This window comes from Copadichromis virginalis, linkage group LG1 (assembly GCF_057382275.1).
Source record: "Copadichromis virginalis isolate Kocher_CV1m ecotype Utaka linkage group LG1, C_Virginalis_male_GT1.1, whole genome shotgun sequence".
In the NCBI taxonomy this organism is placed as follows: domain Eukaryota; kingdom Metazoa; phylum Chordata; class Actinopteri; order Cichliformes; family Cichlidae; genus Copadichromis; species Copadichromis virginalis.
The window spans coordinates 42,760,642-42,780,992 of record NC_140618.1 but is presented as its reverse complement, the minus strand read 5'-3'; the positions used below and the strand labels follow the sequence as shown (position 1 = coordinate 42,780,992).

Genomic DNA, 20,351 nt, shown 5'->3' with positions numbered 1-20,351 from the left:
CAGTCACTGTAGCAGGAGACGCATCCCTGGAGACGATTACACTTTGAAATAAGCACGTTTCAGTGACATTGGCAACTACAGCCACTTCAGGTGAGGCTGTGAAGTGTCAGCTGTCTAGATGCTGTAAATACAGTTGGGTCCAGAAATATTTAGACGGACATTTTTCTAATTTGGGTTCTGTACATGATGAATTTTAAATTGTGGAGCTAAAACATTTCTTTGTAACCCAATCGCTTCGTTTTAGGCGCTCAAAAGTAATCGGACAAATTATATGACAGAAAATGGAAATTTCTAATACTTGGTAGAAAACCCTTGAAGTTTTTGATTCATGGACATCAGCAGATGCTGGGTGTCCTCTTTTGTGCTCTGCCAGGCCTTTACTGCAGTTCCAGTTGCTCTTTTGTGGGCCTTTCCTTTCAATAAGTGAAGATCAGGCAATCGACGCCTCAGAATTCTGTCACATTATCAATAAACACCAGTGTGCCAGTGCCACTCACTACCATGCATGCCCAAGCCATCACACTGCCTGAACTGTGTTTAAAGGGGCTGTGGCATGTTCTGGATCATGAGGTTTTCCACACCATCACTCGGGTAGATTGATCTTGTCTTCATCTGCCAAAGGATGTTTTTCCAGAGCTGGAAGTCTTGTCTTTATGGTACACTTGGATATTGTTATTCCTCCTGGAGAGTTTTGTTCACTTGGTTGTTGTCAAGGGGTTTCTCTTGACCATGGAAATGATCATCTACCACTGCTGTCTCCTGTGGATGTTCACCAGCACTCTGACTTTCTCTGTTATGTTGGTTTCAAGGAACACCAATTATGTTCCCTGGGCATGTTTACTCATTTAAAAGTGTCAGAAACACTGGCATTGATTATTTTACTATTTTCTTTTATAATTTTGATTTTTTTTCCGTTTTCTGTAGTGATGCAGATGACATGTGACATCACTTCTGTTCTGGGTCAATCTTACCCGCAACATAACAGATGGCTTGTTTCACCTGCATGGAGATCTACTTTGACCTCTTGTTGCCTGTTCACAGCAAAATTTGTCACATGAAAGCACCACACCTCACATCAGCTCCAGCTCTTTTATGACATTGATGACAGAACATATCCTGAAAGAATACACTGAAAGCTGAGACTCAAAAACATGTCTGTTATGTAACTATAATTATGTAACTATATTTGGAGTGTTTCAGTAAAGAGGTTAACCCCCCCCCCGTCAGTGTCTAAACATATATAAGGACCTAACTACATAAACCATGGTATTTAAAAAGGAGTTGTACGTTTTGTTTTTGTTCTTCATTAATGGAATTGCACAGAACTGGTCAAGGACGGCCACACAAGTTTGCCAGCAAAGACCCGTCCGACATGTGTTCTTTGTCCCAGGTGAGGTGCACATCCAGACAGAAGAGGATGGAAATATGACTTTAAAATGTATTTTATTCATCCATTTCACAAAATGCATCATCAACCACACTTGGTTCTTTCTAAATATTAAACTGTAGAGTTAATTTTTATTCTGTTTTCAGAACATGGCAAATAAAACTTTTCTAAACTGTTAACTTTGTCATACACGTCTGAAAAATCTGAACTCATTGTTCTAAAAAGCATCTGTGTGAACCTCAGCACTCTGCAAGCCACCACCTCAGAATAAAACAGAAACCAAACGTGGATTTAAATTCTTTTTTAAAAAGCTCAGAGGAATAAAACGGATAAAAGAATTTGTGCAAATTCCACAGGAAGGGTTGATCCACAGCCACTGGACGTTAACATCAGAGCTGATATTTAGACCTGCCTGTGCACAGCTCCACACACGTGAATCAGAACAACACATTCCTGCAACATTTATTTTATGGCAAAAAGATTAGTGTCATCATACACACTGGGCAGAAATGCCGAGGGGTGCGTGGCAACGTTAGGTCACAGTGTTAGTAGCAGAAGGTGCCAAAATCGCCCATGCCGTTGCGCTTGAACTGGTTTCCTTGAAAGGACACAAAGATTTGGTGGTCTTTCAGATCCTCAACAGCTTGGCTGGACATCTCCACGTTCCTGCTTAGCTGACGGCTAAACTGCCACTTCCTGCCTGTAGACGCAGCCGCATCACCGTCTGAGCTGTTCTTAGCAGACCCAGCCAAAAGAGGTAGCGAGGGGCTGCTGCTGGACGTGGTGCTGACAGGTGGTGTTGAAAATGAGGTGGAGATCAAGTGATGGTCTAAAGATCCTCCCTGCTTTTCCTCTTGTGTGTGTGCATCAGGGTGCTCTGCGAGGAAAGGGGCAGCTGATTATAGATTGTGCACTGGGCTATCAAAGCTGCCTCACATTACCACCTTACCCACCTTCACTTCTGCCCACAGGGATGCTGGGCTCTTCCCCACTGTTGGGTTTCACCAGAATCACCCCATAGCCTTCATTGTTGTGGATCACATTGTTCTCCATGGTGATGGAAGGCATTGCATCCATCTGATCAGCAAAGTCCTACACGCACACGCACATGCTGGGCATCACACCTGCAGCCTGTTTGTTGCAATGCAGCAGTGCTAACCACTGCATCACTGCCACTCAAAGCACAAGCACTACTGTGTCCACAATGGGGGTAAAAGGCCTACTAACAATACAGCATCAGTGATAACAGCTTTACAAAGTCAGGACGATGGAGTTGGCAGAAATATGAATATTGGCAAGATGAATCTCATCTCACCTTGATGAGGATCCCATCCTTACAATGATGGATGCCGTTACCAACAAGACTGCAAACGCTGCCGGGGTAAATCTCCACACCTGCCCCCTGCACACAGACAAGGAGCAGCATAACCAGTCAGCTGATCAGAGAACCGTCACACACAACAAGAACACTGGGACATAGGGTTGTTTTGTTTTTTTACACAAAGCTTTACTGATCTTGTGTCAGGTCATTAGCTGGCAGGTCAGCATAGTTTCCAGTGTAACACATACTTCACAGTAGGGCCGCCACAAATAATTATTTTGATAGTCGACTAGTCACCGATTATTTCTGCGATTAGTCGACTACTTAGAGCATCATCCATTGGACGTAAAACTACAGCTTATTGCACCAGCAGCATCTGCTCTTATATAACTATCATTAGCTTACAGCTTTAAGTGTGTAAGGTCTGTACTAACTAAAAATAAAGACAAGATGGTAGTTTATTAAATTTTAATGAAATCTGCAGATTGTTTCGGTGAAGTTTAATAAACTCCTTGCTATCTAAAATATAACAGGACACCGGAGTATATTCTCCAGCATCTCACACGTCTGATAATCAGCTGTCTGCTTGACGTTTATTCAGCTGTGTAAAAACTATAACTTTAATCTCAGCCAAACCGATTTACTCAGGAACAAATAAAATACTAAAAAAAGCCAAACAATAACATGTTTAAGTTCTCTAAGTGACTCATATATCATGTTTAACCTGAGTAGCGAAAGACGGCGGTGGGTTTGCAAACGATCTGCCGGGAGTCCGGTGTTCTCACGGCTCTAGTGACCTAGCCCCCGGCTAGCTATCGAGCTAGTGGGTAACAGACGTCTCCGAAAACGTCGGAGCGCTTTTGAAAATATGCGGTGTCCTGATAAACTGAGCAGATATTTGAGGTTTACACAGCTACATTCAAGCCTGAAAATATGTTAAACATTTATTTTGTGACCCAGAAAGAATAATAAGAGTAACATTAAAACTAACTAGCTGCCACCATTGTTGGAAACTGAGCTGCGCTATGAATTCTGGGACACAGCTTCTTCTTCTTCGGGGTTTAACGGCAGCTGGTATCCTTGTACATGCAGTGCTGCCATCTTCTGTTTCAGTCCGTTATTACACTCTTAAATCCTGCTACTTATTCCTGCGTCTTTTGGGATCTTACAAAGCTTCAAACGACGCGTCGACTATTAAATCAGTCGTCGACGATTTTGATAGTCGACCTAATCGTGACTAGTCGACTAATCGTGGCAGCCCTACTTCACAGCATGGAGGAACTGGCCATATCTTTTGTTTCCAGAAAACCATGTGATGGGTGGAGTTCAGGTCTCACCTTGGAGCCATACAGGTCGCACATGTTCATGGTGAGACGGGCAGATGTTCTCACGATGACTCCAGTGGTGTCACACTGTAGCACACAGTTCTCCATATTCAGAGTCCCCTGACGCACACCTGGCAGTCAAACCGGAACGAGAAGAAAGGCATCATTACTACACACCTCAACACAACACCACGCACCTAAGATAAACACAACCTCCAGTCCAACTGACCACACGACCTAAAACAGACCTGGGCATTTTACACGGGCCACATACGGTATGTTGTAAGCACAAATTAACAAGTGTTTATGCTGTGCATGCAATACAACTGTGTTGCTTTTATTTTGAAAACCCTCGACGTATTATCTGCTTCTGTCTGCACAGCGTCAGGTGATGCCAGCTACCCCTGGCCCCCTCGGTCATGTTTGACTTTGACTACTTTTCCCAGGCTGTGGATGAGAGCTGCGGTGTACGTGACACTGCCCAGCTACTCGTCTTTTTACGTGGGATCACTGCAGACTTCAAAATCACGGAGGAGCTGGCAGCCATGCAGTCAATGAAAGGGACAGGGAGTCATTTCTTCACAAAGTTAAATGCATGCTTGGAGAAGCTGGGCGTGAAATGGGACAAAGCGATAGGTGTGAGAACAGATGGTTGACCAAGTCTGACAGCTAAAAATGTTGGACTTCATCAGAGCAGAGCACTGAATCACAGACAGTTTGTTGCACTTTTGGAGGAAAACGTAAGCTACCACACAGCTGTCAGGAGGCTCGGTGTGGGAAAACTGCAAAGCAAGGGCCTTTTTGTGCATGCAACGTACAGAGCAGTGAGGGCTTTCAAGAGAAAGTTGCAGCTTCTCTTAAGCCAAATGTGGGACAATATTCTCACTCACGTGCCAACACTCAAGGAAGCCACACCACCAGCTGATCACCTCCACAGGTACTCATCCATGTTGGAAGCATTGCATGGTGAGTTTTCAAGCCAATTTCAAGACTTCAACACAGCCAAGAGTGAAATGCACACAGTTTCTTCTCCCTAGTCTGACACACTACTGGCAGAGCAGTTTAGGTCAGTCCCACTGCCCGAGTTTCACTCTCCACTCAAAGACTTTCCACACAAGCCCAGAGAATTCTACTCCACTTAGGATCTACCTACGTATGTGAACACACATTCTCAGTGATGAAGTTCAACCAATCCAGATCCTCTATCACTGATGATCACCTCTTAGCTGTACTTTGAATAGCCACCTTAGACATTCAGCCAGATTTCAATACACTTGTTCAAGCTGAAGACAGACTGGATTTTTCCTCACTAAACTGAAAACATCAAAAGTTGCTTATTTTTAAACACCTTTACAGTATTTGTGAAAATTAACAAGCTAAAAGGAACATTGAAGAGTAATGATAGTTTTTGTTTTAAGTTGTTGTTACTTTTATAGGATTATTTTCTTCTTCGTCCTACACCACAATTCAAAAATATACAGAAATATCTACAAAATATTCTTATACTTCTGATTACCAGCAGCAGCTTTTATACATATATACACACACACGGCAGTATCGAACGCTGCACTGAGGTCTAGCAGGACAAGCACAGAGATGAGTCCACTGTCAGAGGCCATAAGAAGATCATTTGTAACCTTCACTAAAGCTGTTTCTGTGCTGTGATGAGCTCTGAAACCTGACTGAAACTCTTCAATAAGCCTCTGCAGATGATCTGTTAGCTGTTTGACAACTACTCTTTGAAGGATGTTTGATATAAAGGAAGGTTGGAGATTGGCCTATAATTAGCTAAGACCGCCGGGTCAGGTGATGGCTTGAGTGAAGTAACGGTTTAACTACTGCCAGCCTGAAGGCCTGTGGTACAGACTTTTTGTCAGCCTGGCTACAGTGCTAGAGACAAACCTAGGGCTGCTTATATTTTCTTCAATTAGTCATGAAAATCAGTCAGATGTTGTAGCTTTAAGGAGAGCTTTTTTTATAACGCAGCAAACTGGCTTTCCGGGCTAAATGATGATCTTCTAAATTAGCGAGATATCATTTCCTCAGAATTATCTGTTTAAGGTGTGCGTTTGAAAGTTATACAGAATACTGGGCGTGGCTCAAGAGTTGGGCGTTCGTCTTGTAATCGGATGGTTGCCGGTTTGAGCCCCGGCTCCGACAGTCCCGGTCGTTGTGTCCTTGGGCAAGACACTTCACCCGTTGCCTACTGGTGGTGGTCAGAGGGCCCGATGGCGCCAGTGTCCGGCAGCCTCGCCTCTGTCAGTGCGCCCCAGGGTGGCTGTGGCTACAATGTAGCTGCCATCACCAGTGTGTGAATGACTGAATGTAGTGTGAAGCGCTTTGGGGTCCTTAGGGACTAGAAAAGCGCTATACAAATACAGGCCATTTACCATTTACTGTTCTTCTGATCTGACACTTTGTTCAGGAAAGCTACAACACCCAAAATGAAGTAATCAGCCTATGTCTGCACTTGTCTTAGTGTTTGCGGCTGGGTTTTTAAAGAGTAAAGGTTAGCTCCTGTTTGAATATGACACAATGCGTTAGTGTGATGGCAGCTCAGAGCACGTAATACTCACACAGAATGCCTTCAATGGCATCATGCTGGATGAACTTGATGTTGGAGAGTCTGACATCAGCGCCTGTAGACTCCACAAATGAGTCACCTTTGCTTTTCTTCTCAATCACCACTTCATCAGGAAACCCAAAGCCTGACACACACACACACACACACACACACACACACACACACACACTTAAAGAAGCCCCTGAAACCACACAAAGGGGCTCTGCATTTCACACACTTTCCATTCAATGGTGGCTGCATGTAACTGTAACCACGATCAGAGGAGATCTCAGCTGAGTTGGCAAACAGACCGCGGCATTCAGGATGAAGAAAGTGTGACAAAGATGGAAATGTGTGCGATCCACCCTCAGACGTGTCAGCAGGTGCAGGCATTTACACCCGGCTCCACGTCAGCACCTTCATAACTGATGTCCATCTCGTCTCCCTGAATGGTGTTGCTATAGCAATAATAATGTTTGTATTAATGTACGAGTGCTATCACAGGTGATATGATATCACAGCACCAGTGTATGTGCTGTCTTTTTTTGTAATATATCAACCTGCGAACGTTTGGGCTCAGCTGCAGCTCAGGAGCTCCGCTGATGGTGTCAATGTTCGAGGGGTCCTGACGTGTAGCTGCATGTGACCATCACAGATCAGTCTACCTGTACATACAACTATGAAGTGCACTGTGAAGCTCCCAGGTTAATAACTTATAACCAACGTTTGCGTAAAACATAGTGGCCCCTTCATTTCAACCATGGCGAGCTTGCATGTACTTCTTAATTTGATGGACACACAAACGGCTCTTCAAGAGGAACGGCACATCATGCATAAAACATCTGAATTGACATCTTTGGTTTCCATGTATTAGCATCACTTCTACACAAGCATGGCGTGAGTGTCCTACCTTCTATGGTGATGGAGTCTGGTATGAAGATGGAGCTGCTGACACTGTACATTCCTGGGAGAACAATCACCAAGTCGCCCTGATAGCACGAATCCACAGCTGATACCGGCTCTCTGTGGAACTACGTACATGACACAGTCACCATTAGCAGCTTACAGTCGCCTCACTATGGTTACAAGACAACAACATTAAAATTTGCTGTGTAATAGAGCATGAATGCTGTCAGTGCGAGGGGTTAAGGTGAAGGTTTGGGTGGCTGTAGCTCAGGGGTTTGAGCATGTCATCTGCTAACTGGACGGTTGGTGGTTCAATCCCCGTCTGCTCCAGTCTGCATGCCAAATACCTTTAAGCAAGGTACTAACCCCAAGTTGTTCTCTGATGCATCAATCGGAGTGTGAACGTTAAAAAGAAGGAAAGAACGGATAGAAAGAAGTGCTTGTGGGTGTGAGGCATGTTGTAAAAAGCGCTTTGAGTTCAGGTAGAGTAGAAAAGAAGAAGAAACAATCCGGTCCAAACTCCAAATGTATTCGCTGACGTGATCTTTGGACACGCAGCTATGCTTCTGTGCAACTGACCTGAATTTCAGTGTCTTCAGATGAGCATAGAGGAATGAGTCTGGCACTAAGCAGAGACTGCAGCTGGACGGTGCTGCAGGACGCAGTAACCACATGAACCACCTTTGCGCCTGATGCTCGAGGTCCTCTGCTCTGCACACACTGCTGCCTCGTATTTCCTTTATAGGCCAGCACGTATCTACATGAGAGGAGGGGTGTAGAACACTGGGCGTGAGAAGGAACAATGAAGGACATGCACACGAGGGTTTTAATAATCGATTAAAATCGATTCTGGCTTGGATAACGTGAAATCGATTCATTAAAATCCTGAATCGATTTTTTAATATAAATTTATTTTGCCCGAAATGCCAGAATCTCAGGTTAAACCTCAAAATTTCAACAACCACCAAACAGCTAAGACAGTAATGAGAGCAGGAACACGGCTTCTGCACAGAGACGTGAACACACAGCGCCGACCCGCCGACGGATCAGAATCAGTGAGATGTGACTTTCTCACCCGACAGCACGGACACGGTCGGGGCTGAAAGCGGACAGCTCGCCGTTTCTGATCCGTCGGCGGGTCGGCGCTTTGTGTTCACGCCCTTTTTGCTTTACTCTCTTGGAAATGAGATTTTTAATCTCAATGAGATTTTTTACCTGGATAAATAAAGGATTAATAATAACTTACTTACTGAACAAATTTAAACTCTTTAAAATTATACAAAATGCCTGTTAGCCGTATCTCTAATAAAACCGCTGTAACGTCAGAGCTAACGTTCATATGTTGATTAATGGTTTTCTTTCGTTTTTGATCTACTGCAGAATGTTTTTATGAAATCCAGAACAGGAAAATCTCCTTCATGTTTTTCTGTGTTTTATGCTCAGCTACTTTGACACAAAGGCCTCTGCTGTGATGCTCACACCTTTGATAAAGTCTTGCGTGTGTCAGTTTCCTTTTTATTGATACAGAAATATGGAAATGTACTGATCTGAATTATAATATTTCTGACTGTCTGAGGCAATTTTCCCAGATTCAAATCGAACTGAATCGAATCGATTCTAGAAATCAGTGACGATGCCCAGCCCTGATGCACACTACCTCAGCAGGGGGTTCTCAATGATGCGCAGCTTGCGTTTGAAGCTCTCCAGCTGGTCACAGAGCTTCAGGCCCTCTACCATGGACACGTTGTCGAGCTCCGAGTCCGAGTCGGCACTGAGGCCACTGCGCAACGCGGAGAACTGCTGGAAGCACTTGGAACACTTCTCCAGTAAGGACTGGTACTCTGCCACCAGGCCTGCTGGGACTCTGTCCTCCAACATGTCGTAGTAGCTACGATAAGACATGTTTTAGTCAGGGCTACGGGCACAAACCAACACTTCTTAATATAGGATCATCCTAGAGTGCTCACAGTCGTATCCGGGGTTCCACACAGCGGACAAAGTAGTCAAAGTCATCATCCTCCTCTTCCTCATCCCACTCCCTCCAGATGTGTTTATAGAAAAACCTGCAGATGAAAGGAAAGGATGTCACATATACGTCAGGGCAAAACAACAACATGTAATCTCCCCGTGGCCTCCAAGTCCTACCTTACATGCTCAAGGGCAAGGGCAGTCTGATCAATGTCCCCAGACTCCTCGTAGACCACCTGCAGCTCCTGCAGGGGCACTTTGTGCTGAGTGGCCTCCAGGAGAGACGTCATGGCCTCTTCATGGAGCTCAACGCCTCTGGTATCACACTGCAGAGGCAGCACCAGCCTCACACGTGCCTTCAGGTCCTTCACTTCCACGTCTCGCACCTGAAACCACCAGCAGCCACAACCCAAGGATTACAAACCAACGTCCTCCAAGCTCTACATTAGCACGCACGTTTGTTTGCTGCGCCTTTGATTATGTGCATTTACATTCTGTAAAGGCAGCAGACACTGTGCAGCCCCCTCTTTGGTCCTTTTCCAGTGAGCTACAGTCACTGATGGCATCAACAGCGTTACAGTGCACTATAGTTGTGACATAGTGTAGCTAACACTATAGCACTGTGGGTGGTGTTTCCAAACTATAAAATAACCACTGAGCACTTTCAGAAAAACTAAAGAAATTTTAAAAAGGTAGAGAAAGTAATGTTTTTAGTAAAAAAGATTGCTGCACTCATAAATATACATTGATTAGTGTGCAATAACATTTCCTAACAAACTGATGTGTTCTTAAAAACGTTTATCCATTAAGAGTTCACAGGAGCAATGTTGGAGCACAGGCTATGTTGGCCCGCCACCTCGAATCCAGCGCTCAGGTTGGACCTCTGTATGTCACTGGAGACTCGCCAGATACGTACTTTTTAAATTTAAAGATGACAAATGCCTAACTCTCAACCTACATGACTTCACCACTGGCCTCTGTCTTCTGCCCCTCCTCCTCACCTCATGCCTTGTCTCCTGAACTGAAGTCAGGGCTCCAACACAGAAAAACTTGCATAAACATGTGTCTGTGAAGGTTCTCAGTCATCCAGGTCATCGTAGCCTCAGGAGCTTGCAAAGGAAAGCGTCTGGACTTCTTTAAGTTACTTGAAGACGTTTCACCTCTCATCCGAGAAGCTTCTTCAGTTCTAAGGTCAAATGGTGGAGAGTCCCAGATATAAACCTAGTGGGAGTGACCCCCCACAGAGGGACCAAGGACCCACCCTGAGTGGGTGTGAGGGCCATCTCACCTCAGGAAATCACATGATAGGGTGGGGCCAGGTTTCACAATGAGCTCACCCGAAACTCTGGCTGATTGTGACCCAATCCCTCTTTCACACCTTGGCTCATGTGATTAGAGGATCATCAGGGGTCCTTTTGTCCCTCTGTGGGGGGTCACTCCCACTGGGTTTAAATCTGGGACTCTCCACCATTTGACCTTAGAACTGAAGAAGCTTCTCGGATGAGAGGTGAAACGTCTTCAAGCAACTTAAAGAAGTCCAGACGCTTTTCTTTGCAAGCTCCTTTGACAATGTATGAACATGCTTGTTTATTCCTGAAATTGTCACAGCAGATTACACATCTGGCCCTTCTGTCTCAGGACAGCTGACTACAAGCCAGATAAAGACCAGCTGGTCATAAGCTAACATCATGCCAGCATGTCAGGCTCTAGTGTCCTACAAATCACACTTTCCCTCTGATAAACACTTAGATTACATTCTTAAACAATATAAAAGTTTTTTCACTAAATGTCAGAGTCTGGCAACGTTAGATCCACTTTAAGCAACTTTTCTCCTAACAGAGACTGCACAAAAATAAAACAGGCAAGACTTAGTGACAGAAAAGTTCAGAATATCCTCAACATCTCTGTCATGAGCCAAAAGTGACTGATCCACGCATCTCGACTCCTTTCACACTTACACTTCCCTCCAGAGTAAATGATGTGGACAACAGACATTTTGACAGCTGAGGTAGACGGCGCACTGACAGCCTACAACCACTACAGCTGAACGGCAGCCAGCATCGTTTGTAGGCATTTAAATTGCTGTAAAGGACTCGCTGGCCTACATTCTGTCATGAATGACATCAAGTCAGTGTGAGCCACAAACATCATTCCTGTCACAAGTTCAAGATGCAATCGGTGTTTGATAAAGCTGACAAAGCTGAGATGGTTTTTGTTTGCACTTGTTGCACTGCTGCACGCAGCTAAACATGATGCAGAGTGGAGTACACAGCTACAGCCATCACCCTGCAGACTCCGCTTTCACACATGTCATCAGAGAGGGATGGAAAGCAGTCCTTACAGCGTCGTTATGACTAGACTGTGTGATCACAGGTTAATGAAAGCATTACGTTACCTCCACCAGAACATCAAAGATATCAGTAGACCAAAGAGCCAACCAGTCACATGGCTCCACCGTTTTCTCCAGGTAGTCTGCTGTGAAGTCCTTCACCTCTGAAGGCTTACAGTCTCCTACACACACAAGAACACAAGGACTGAGATCAGCAGTCTAATTTCTCAGGGTTACGATTATTAATATTAGCAGACGTCGGTTACCGAGCATGTAGTCCTGGTAGGCCTTGAACCTCTCGTAGAACAACAGGTGGCTGGTCTGGAACGTGTCAGGAAGACTTGAACTTCCTCCCGAAGGTGGCTCACGTCTCTGCAGCCCAGTCCCCGACGCTTCAGTGTTATAGTAGTATGTTCCACTGTCGTCATCACTGCCATCTTCATCTTTCTTCTCCTCCTCGTTTTTAAACAAGGCTGTTAAAGACGGAAACACCATGGAGGAAAATCTTTGTTCACATGGACTATTTTACTGGTCAAAAGCAATAAGACTGACGGACTGTGTTTAAATTAACCTCATAAATGAAATATTCAGCGTTTATTTCCTGGTTTGTAGGGACTCCTGAAAAGCAAGTCTACCACACATCTGTTTGAGCGTTACCACTTAATCTGCGACACCTAACAGCTGGAGCGTATACTAGCATGTGGTACATTTGCACAGAGGGCTGAAAGAGCCATTCAAAATGTAAGCATAGCTTAGTGCCACAGTAGTGTTGAAGGTTCAGCCTACAGCACGATGTGTGCACGTTTATCTGCATCACTGTTGCAGAACCGTCTGCGTAGACGCGTCGCGTGAGCGAAACATGAAAGCTAACAGCGTTAACGTGACAGGCCTGCTACAAACACATATGCGCTGTCATTAGCACACATGGGTCAGTTAAGCAGTGCTAGAGCAGTCAAATGCACGGCAGGAAACCTACAAGCTGGTTCCTGTTTTAAAAGATTACAACGCGGACGTGGATGATCACTGCTGCTGACCTCACCTCGATTTATATCCGCCCCGCCGTAGCCTTTACCGGCCGGGCCGTTGTCCGTGTCTCCGTTACCCAAGTCCAGATTAACCACGACCACGTCTGACGCGTCGTTCCCCGGACACGCAGCATCCCGCGAATCCTGCTCCATAAAGAACTTGTAAAATCTTTTCTTCTGCACGTTTAGGCTGAAAGCCACTAACGTCTCTTCGGAAAACAGTCACAAAACTAGCAGCAGCCACCCTGTTTTCAAAATATCCCGGTTTGGAGTGTCTCAACCAATCACAACAGGGCAGCTGCGGGATGGTCCGCCCCCTAGTGCAGACGTGTGGACTAGCGTCCGCCCTGATGATTCTTATAATAATAATAATAATAATAATAATAATAATAATAATAATAATAATAATAATAATTATTATTATTATTATTATTATTATTATTATTATTATTAGGGCCCGAGCACTGAGAGTGCGAAGGCCCTATTGTGTCTGCTCCGTTTCTTCTTCTTCTTATTATTATTCAGGAAAAACAAGGGCCTTTTTGAGGGCCTAAACATGCTCAAAAACTCATGAAATTTTGCACACATGCCGGGTCTGGTGATTTTGTATTTTTGTATTTTAAGATTTTGTATTTTAATGGTTTTACATATCAGCACTGGGAAATGTCAGTGTAATGGTGAAACAGCAAAAAAACCGGGGGGATTTTCGAGACTAATGAAAATGTCCGGATTTTCCCACAGAGGACTCATATGTGTGACTTCATCCCTGAGCAGCAGCTTTGTGGTTGTTCTGCGCTCACAGACGGGACAGACTGCGTGCATCAGCGCCTATTGATGTTTAAAAAATGCCAAAGCACAACTGCAGCTTTTCAGACGAACTGCAAAAAAAATTCCCTCGTACCGTCGTATTTTTCTTATACAGATGAGGCCTTATTTCTGTACCATTATTTAATTCCATTTTTTAATTTCATTTTTAATTAACATATTTAAACGAAGGCATCGTTTAAATATGTTAAAAACTGGGTCAAGTGTCCTCTGTTTTGGAAAATATGGTGATACAGACTGTATGTTGCAATTATTTTTGTTTTAATGAAGAGGACACTGATGTCATTATAGGGTCCAGACAGATAGGTTGTCCATTTTTTAAGAGTGAAGAGGGAATGACATCTGTAACTGATTCTGCGAATGCCAGATTAAAAAAATAAATAAATTCAGAGTAATTCAGCAATGCTCAACTATCTGTGTCAGAGTCCCTTGATTAAATTGATTAAAAAAGAACTGAACACTGAGTTTTTAATATACACTGGAGCGGACTTCTTCGGCTTCTTATTGGCGGTTAGCAAGCAACGTTTTGGTGCAGTACCTCCACCAACTGGAGTGAAGTGTGAATGGTATACTAACTTTCTACATATATATCTAGGACTGACCTCACACCCTATTGTTTGCCAGTGGTAGTTTCAGTCAATGTGTAAATGTGCTGTTGATACCGTTATAGGGAAACCTGCAGTCAGCTGAGACTGAAGTCACTTGGATGAGTGATGAAACGTTTTTCCCACTGAAAATGCTCCATCCAGACACACAGAATCAACCCTTTGGGATTTCCTTTCCTGGATGATTGAGTATACATCAAGCCATATATTTATAATATATAATAATAAAATTATAAACTATATTCTCTCTATTAACTCAACAAAAAAGAACATCTGAACTAGAAATTTGTCCAAAACATCTTTATGTCCAGCTGCAATTTGTTGTTTTGTAAATTATGTAACAGTTCTCTCATATTTTGTAAAGAACAATAATGTTATACTGCCTCTTCTTGAAAACAAAAGTTCATTTTCCTGCAACATGGATTGCAGGATTCTTTATATGGATTCTTTTGATGTGCATTCTTGCCTGTGCATTTGGGACAAGCTCTTATCTTTTGCAAAGATAAATCAACAAATGAGGTTATTATTCCCCCCCCACACACACGTTAAATACTCGCTGAAGTAAAATGTATTTCCTCATTGCATTGAAGGCAGAAGTCAAATCAACAACATTGCACCTCCTGTGCCCTTTGTGACTTTTTCCCACTGATCCACTTTTGAAGAGGTGAGCTATTTATTAACCACTTGCTCCATACATTAAGCACAGGGGTCAGGGCCACTGGACGAAACTCACTAAGGGCTTTGGAACCCGGCCTGTTGAGAAGTGGCTTAATTATTTCTTAATTATTTCTTAATTACACTAGTCTTCCGTATTCTAGGAACTATTCAAGTATTTAATACAAACCAAAACAGTTTGATCAAGATCCTAAGTTCCCCTTCAACTGTGCTTAACAAGCTTTCAAAATGCTTTATATGGCTCAATCATAGACAAACATTTGCCAACCATTTCCTCAGACAGATGAATTGTAGTGCTCTGGGCTACGTCAGCCATCACAGTCCATTGTCCTTTCTTTAAAATCTGCAGTATCAAAACGAGTATAAAATTATTGAAATTATTGGCAAAGGACAGACAGTCAACTGGACAGTGGTACATTTGGCCCTTCCCATCATCCCGTTCAGACCCTTAACATTAATCCCCTGTAATCTTGTCTACTGTGCAGCCAAAATGACTTGATTGCATCCTTTTTCCTTTCCCCAACGTAGTTTTAAAATCTCTTGACATGGATGATCCTCATTATTATTAAATTCTTCTTTTATCTTTTTAAAAGCAAACATTACATTTTACCAATCTTCCAGATTATGCCATCATCAGAAAAGCCCAATCCATTCTCCAAATGTTCAAACTTACCAGTAATAATGATAGATCAGAATGTGGACTCTCTATACTTCCCTGGGAGAAACCATTCTCAGAAAACAAAACAAATCCCTGAAACACTTTGTGCTGTTCTTACTTGTATTCACTGATCATGTAAAAAATATAAAAACAAACAAACATTGAACTATTAATGCCTATCTCCTTTAATTTTATTAAAAACATTCCGCGATATATCATAAGCTTTCTCCGTGTCAACAAAAGGCAGCCACCGCACTCTCCTTCCAAACATAAAACGGTGCATAGTATATGTCAGGATGCTTCCCGAGTGAAACGCGCCTTTTCTGTGTAGACTTTTCGCGGGAGGCTCGTCTGATCCTTTTGCAGCCACAGTTTGTGGCCGCTGGGGGCAGCAGCTTCTGAGACGCAAGCGTAGAGGAAGTCGATGTTTATGCGTCGTTGTAAACTACCGGGTCGGTGTTAGCGCCAGCAGTCAGGTAAACCTATGACAGGGTGAAATGTTTTTTGAGAATGATCCCCGGCAGTTCTCTTACCGCTGCTCTGCAGCGCAACAGCACTTAGCATTAGCGTGCTAGCTGGCTGGACAGGAGCCGGGACTGCGCAGAATCAGTAACCCGGGAGATCCGCGCAGCGCTGTGCCACAAAGTAATTTTCGATGTTTCTTTGTGTTTCCAGCGTACAGTACATTTACTTCTATTGTTAGATAGGCTGTGGAGAACAGGGTTTGCAAAAAGGTTATATAAAGTAAGTCAGAGCTATACCGGTTACGGTTACAGTTTCTGTTGTCCTCTTGGCCGCATCTCTCTTTAAAAAGAATTTATGTTAGTGCCACTCTTTACCCGAATAAGTGAAGGATGTATAGCAGTCACTTTGTCAGCCACTGATTGCAATGTTTAACTTGAGTACTGAAGGCGAGAAAGACATGTCCTGGTCAAACATGACTCCATGATTCCTCACAGTGTTACTGCAGGAAATGCTCTCCAGAGGAAGAATCAGCTTTGATATTCCCAAGATTTTTAGGGCCGAGTACAATAATCTCCGTTTGAGCTGAACTTGGAAGCAGAAAGTTAGAGGTCATCCAGTTCTTTGAGACATTCCTGTTTTTAAACTAATTGATGGGTGGTGTCTCTGCTCATTGACAGATAGAGCTGGGAATGATACTAATGATGGCAGTATGAAGGAAGCCTCTATAATGTAAACAGAAGCACTTGCATGAAATGTGTGTTATTGGTTGAATGAGGCTTGCAGCAGAAAGCGCTTTGAGTGCTCACTTAAGTATAAAGGTCAGTGTATTATTATGGCCTACGCTCACTCTACAGTATTAGTGGCATGACTTAAATATTGTTATTAATAATTATCGCCATGTCGAGGGTGTTGCATGCTGAATTTGACATCACATCCTGTGTCACGTGCTTCAGTCGGTCGTGCACCTCTCACCCCCTCTTTTGTAGTGTGCTGTGGCTGCCACAGCTGGATTTCAGACTCGAGTGTACAATCGTAGGTTTTCTACCACCGTTGTAATGATGCATTCCAGTAAAGAAGCTCAGAGACATTGAAACAGTTTGAAAACTTGGAGAGTTTGTGGAAAACACAAAGTATTGGCATCCAGTTTTGACTCGTCCAGAATCTGTATATCCTTATTGTCATTGTAACAGGAGTCCCTGCAGCGTCAAGAGAACAAGTTTAAATATAATTACAAAACAATAGCATGAAATGCTTTTTTTGATTTTGCAATGTTCTTTGAGGAACAACAGTTGAGCCTTGTTGGCCTTATGATGGTTATTTATAGCACAGCTCTGTTCCTTTCTCCCTCATCAGGTTCTCGTCAGAGTGTTGGTGTCAAGATGTGTGATCAGAAGCATGTCAGACAGCACGGTGATATGATAAACAGTGACGATGGCGACCAGCTGTCAGCCAGTGATGAATCTGAGCCTGAACAACAACCCAGCAGAGCTCCATTTGACCCAGACCTAGACCACAGTGATGATGATGATGATGATGTGTGTGCACCAGCAGCTATTCCCATATCTCAGAGTTCATTCAGTCTGAGTGGAGGTACCTCAGCCTTCTCTGACCGCAGCCACAGTATCTTTGACTGCCTAGACAGTATTGGCAGGCAGACTTTCTCCTCTCTAAATCAGAACACTGTTGCAGACGAATCCTCACTTCACAGTCAAAACACAAGCCATCCGTCATCCATCTGTCCCACACCACCAAAGAAGAGATTAGTCCCAGACTACCTAGTGCATCCTGAGCGCTGGACACATTACAGTCTGGAGGATGTGAATGAGAGCAGCGATCAGGAAAATAGCAGGGTGGCTTATCAGTTCCTGTCCAGCCTGGGGCAAGAGGCAAGAGGCAGTTCCCCCTGTGACCTCCAGCACAAGATGATCTTCAGACCCAAGCAACTGCCGAAGGAACAACCTAATGATCAGCTTTCTCTTGTGAGTGCAAAGGAGACAGGAATGCATCTCAGTCACCTACTGGAGGAGGAGGACGAAGAGGCAGAAGGAAGGAAAACAGAAGAACATCTAGACAAAACTGAGAAAGGACAAAAAGATGAAGAGAAGGACACGAGTGGAGCTATGGGTCAAGGAGAGGAAAAGAAAGAGGTGCAAAAAGAAAAGAAGGTAGAAGAGTCCAGGTGCCAGTTCACCTCCTTCAGGAATATGATGACTAAAAACTACAGGAAGCGTCCCGGCTGTGAGGACAACTGATGACGGCAGTGACGTCCTCACCGTCAGCAGCTCAGTGTTTCATCGTACGGTCATATGTGAACTGTACTCTTACTCCGCATGCCTGTGTTTGTTCTGCTTCACCCAGCAGCGATGTTCCAGAGTGCTTCACTTCATACTTCCAGTTTCCTTATTGTAGAATTTTAGTTCCTGTTGTATTTGGTATTGTGAGATCAAGTGTTGAATTCAAAGGTTTTTGAGAAAATAAGAAATGGAAAGTTTTCCCAGTGATAGTAATTACTACCATTAAAAACAAATAAACACACCTTCATCACCAGTTTCACCAACACATTAATGAATGAGACAGGCAGTACACAAAATGTAAAGAGATGTTAAGTAAAATGAAGGGTTTATTATTTGCTACATCTTCCAATCTGAATAAACTGTCCTTTTTTTAATTGAAGAAATGGATCCAAATTACAAATGTTTGGATAAGTCAGTTTTAACCATTGATTTAACACTGTTGCCATCTTCTGGAATAAAACTGTTGTAAAGTTGTAAACTACTCGTCTAAAATTGTGTGGCTCCTCCGGCTGCTGAAACAGCTCTGACCCAGGGAGACCCGACTCTGCGAGACTTCTGAGAGTCCCCTGTGTTACAGATCCTGTAAATCCAGATTTTTTTATAGGCAGGGCCCTCGTGGATCAGACTCATTCTTCCTGCAGACTAGACTGAACTGCGATCTGGGGATTTTGAAGGTCAAGTTAATACTTTGCACTTAGTCATATTCTGTTACCATCGGGCATTCTCCTGCCTCGATGGGGTGCATGTGGGCTGCAGGTATTTCAACATCGAACATGAATATCGTGACAATATCAGCAACATGTCCACTGAACCTGAACATGTGGGGGAAAGTTATTCTCAACGATGAGTCCAGATTCTGCCTACTTCACGTGTTCTGCTTCATTAATGAATTCTCCAATAAGATAAGATAAGATAACCTTTATTAGTCCCACACGTTGTTGTTTGTTTCCCAAGCTATGCATTAGTAGAAAGAGATTGAAATCCTCCAACTAGCCACCTCCACAACACAGCTCAGAGAGGTTAAAAGGTCTTAATATCCAGCCTTATGTGAGTAAAAATGCTTTTCTCTATTTCCTAATAATAAAGCATTTTTGGTCAAATATAAATCAGAATTAGTTTGATTAATATATAAATAAGAAATGTAGTTTGAGTAGTAGAAACAACTGTTCTAATGTCTGAGTTTGGTGGTGGTGTGTGTGAATCTGAAAGTTTTGTAATTGTTTAACACAGAACTGTAATTATTGGGTTTTGCTGAAAGTTGATTCATTTTGAGTGCAAATAAAAAAATAAATATGTTTAAGTTAAATGTGGGACGACAGCTCTCTCTGTCCTGGTCGTTGTGTCCTTGGGCGAGACACTTCACCTCCCGCCTACTGGTGATGGTCAGAGGGGCCGATGGGCGATATGGCAGCTTCTGTCAGTCTGCCCCAGCTGTGGCTACAACTGTAGCTGCCTCCACCAGTGTGTGAGTGTGAGACTGAATGAATACTGGCATTGTAAAGCGCTTTGAGGGTCTTGAAAATTGCTATATAAATGCAATCCATTATTATGATCCAGTATAATGTAGTATATAGTAGTAGTATAATAGTGTAGTATAATTGTGATAATGATAGTGACAGGCCTCACTCAGAGCCTGACCTTGGTGTATCCAGGTGTGTGTGTGTGTAGAGCTGGACTGGAGCCACTAACCTCCAAATGTCTGACTTTTAAAATGACTTAATGCAAGAAGTTGCATAAAATAAATACAAATAAATGGTAATTGTCTCGCGGTTAGCTGACTGCCTTAGCTGCCAAAGTGATGTCAGCCCTTTTTAGCCATAACCAGTGACTGGTCCTCTCAGCAGTGTTAGCTAGATCTCTAATTCACAACAGCCCTGATCAATGCTAACAGCTGACCTGACTGGCTACCTCCCTGGACTTTTTTAGGGGGGAGGTAACAATGTTTAAAACAATAACAATAATAATATTTATGTTTATAACGGTAGCACGGTGGCACGGTGGTTAG

At 43.4% G+C, this 20,351-nt stretch overlaps 2 protein-coding genes across 4 annotated transcripts; one reads left to right on the top strand and one right to left on the bottom strand.

Moving 5' to 3' along the window:
• Positions 1-1,426: 1,426 nt before the first annotated feature.
• shcbp1 (SHC SH2-domain binding protein 1) lies at positions 1,427-13,106 on the bottom strand. The gene is made up of 13 exons (XM_085464042.1): positions 12,839-13,106; positions 12,066-12,272; positions 11,866-11,981; positions 9,648-9,856; positions 9,470-9,565; positions 9,160-9,390; positions 8,082-8,259; positions 7,507-7,627; positions 6,610-6,741; positions 4,046-4,164; positions 2,703-2,789; positions 2,341-2,479; positions 1,427-2,264 (listed from the first exon to the last, which is right to left on the bottom strand). Exons 1-13 carry the CDS (start codon positions 12,975-12,977, stop codon positions 1,933-1,935), a joined length of 2,106 nt encoding a protein of 701 aa, XP_085320168.1. The 5' UTR covers positions 12,978-13,106; the 3' UTR covers positions 1,427-1,932.
• A 2,823-nt stretch (positions 13,107-15,929) lies between these two features.
• On the top strand, positions 15,930-18,824 carry tssc4 (tumor suppressing subtransferable candidate 4). 3 transcript variants are annotated; one of them, XM_085464012.1, is made up of 2 exons: positions 15,930-16,063; positions 17,406-18,824. In XM_085464012.1, the coding sequence occupies exon 2, from the start codon at positions 17,432-17,434 to the stop codon at positions 18,302-18,304; it is 873 nt and encodes a 290-aa protein (XP_085320138.1). In that variant the 5' UTR covers positions 15,930-16,063; positions 17,406-17,431; the 3' UTR covers positions 18,305-18,824. The 3 variants fall into 3 exon arrangements, with proteins under 3 accessions (XP_085320138.1, XP_085320147.1, XP_085320157.1); XM_085464021.1 differs by lacking the exon at positions 15,930-16,063 and adding an exon at positions 16,070-16,232; XM_085464031.1 differs by lacking the exon at positions 15,930-16,063 and adding an exon at positions 16,242-16,331.
• The last annotated feature ends 1,527 nt before the right edge of the window (positions 18,825-20,351 follow it).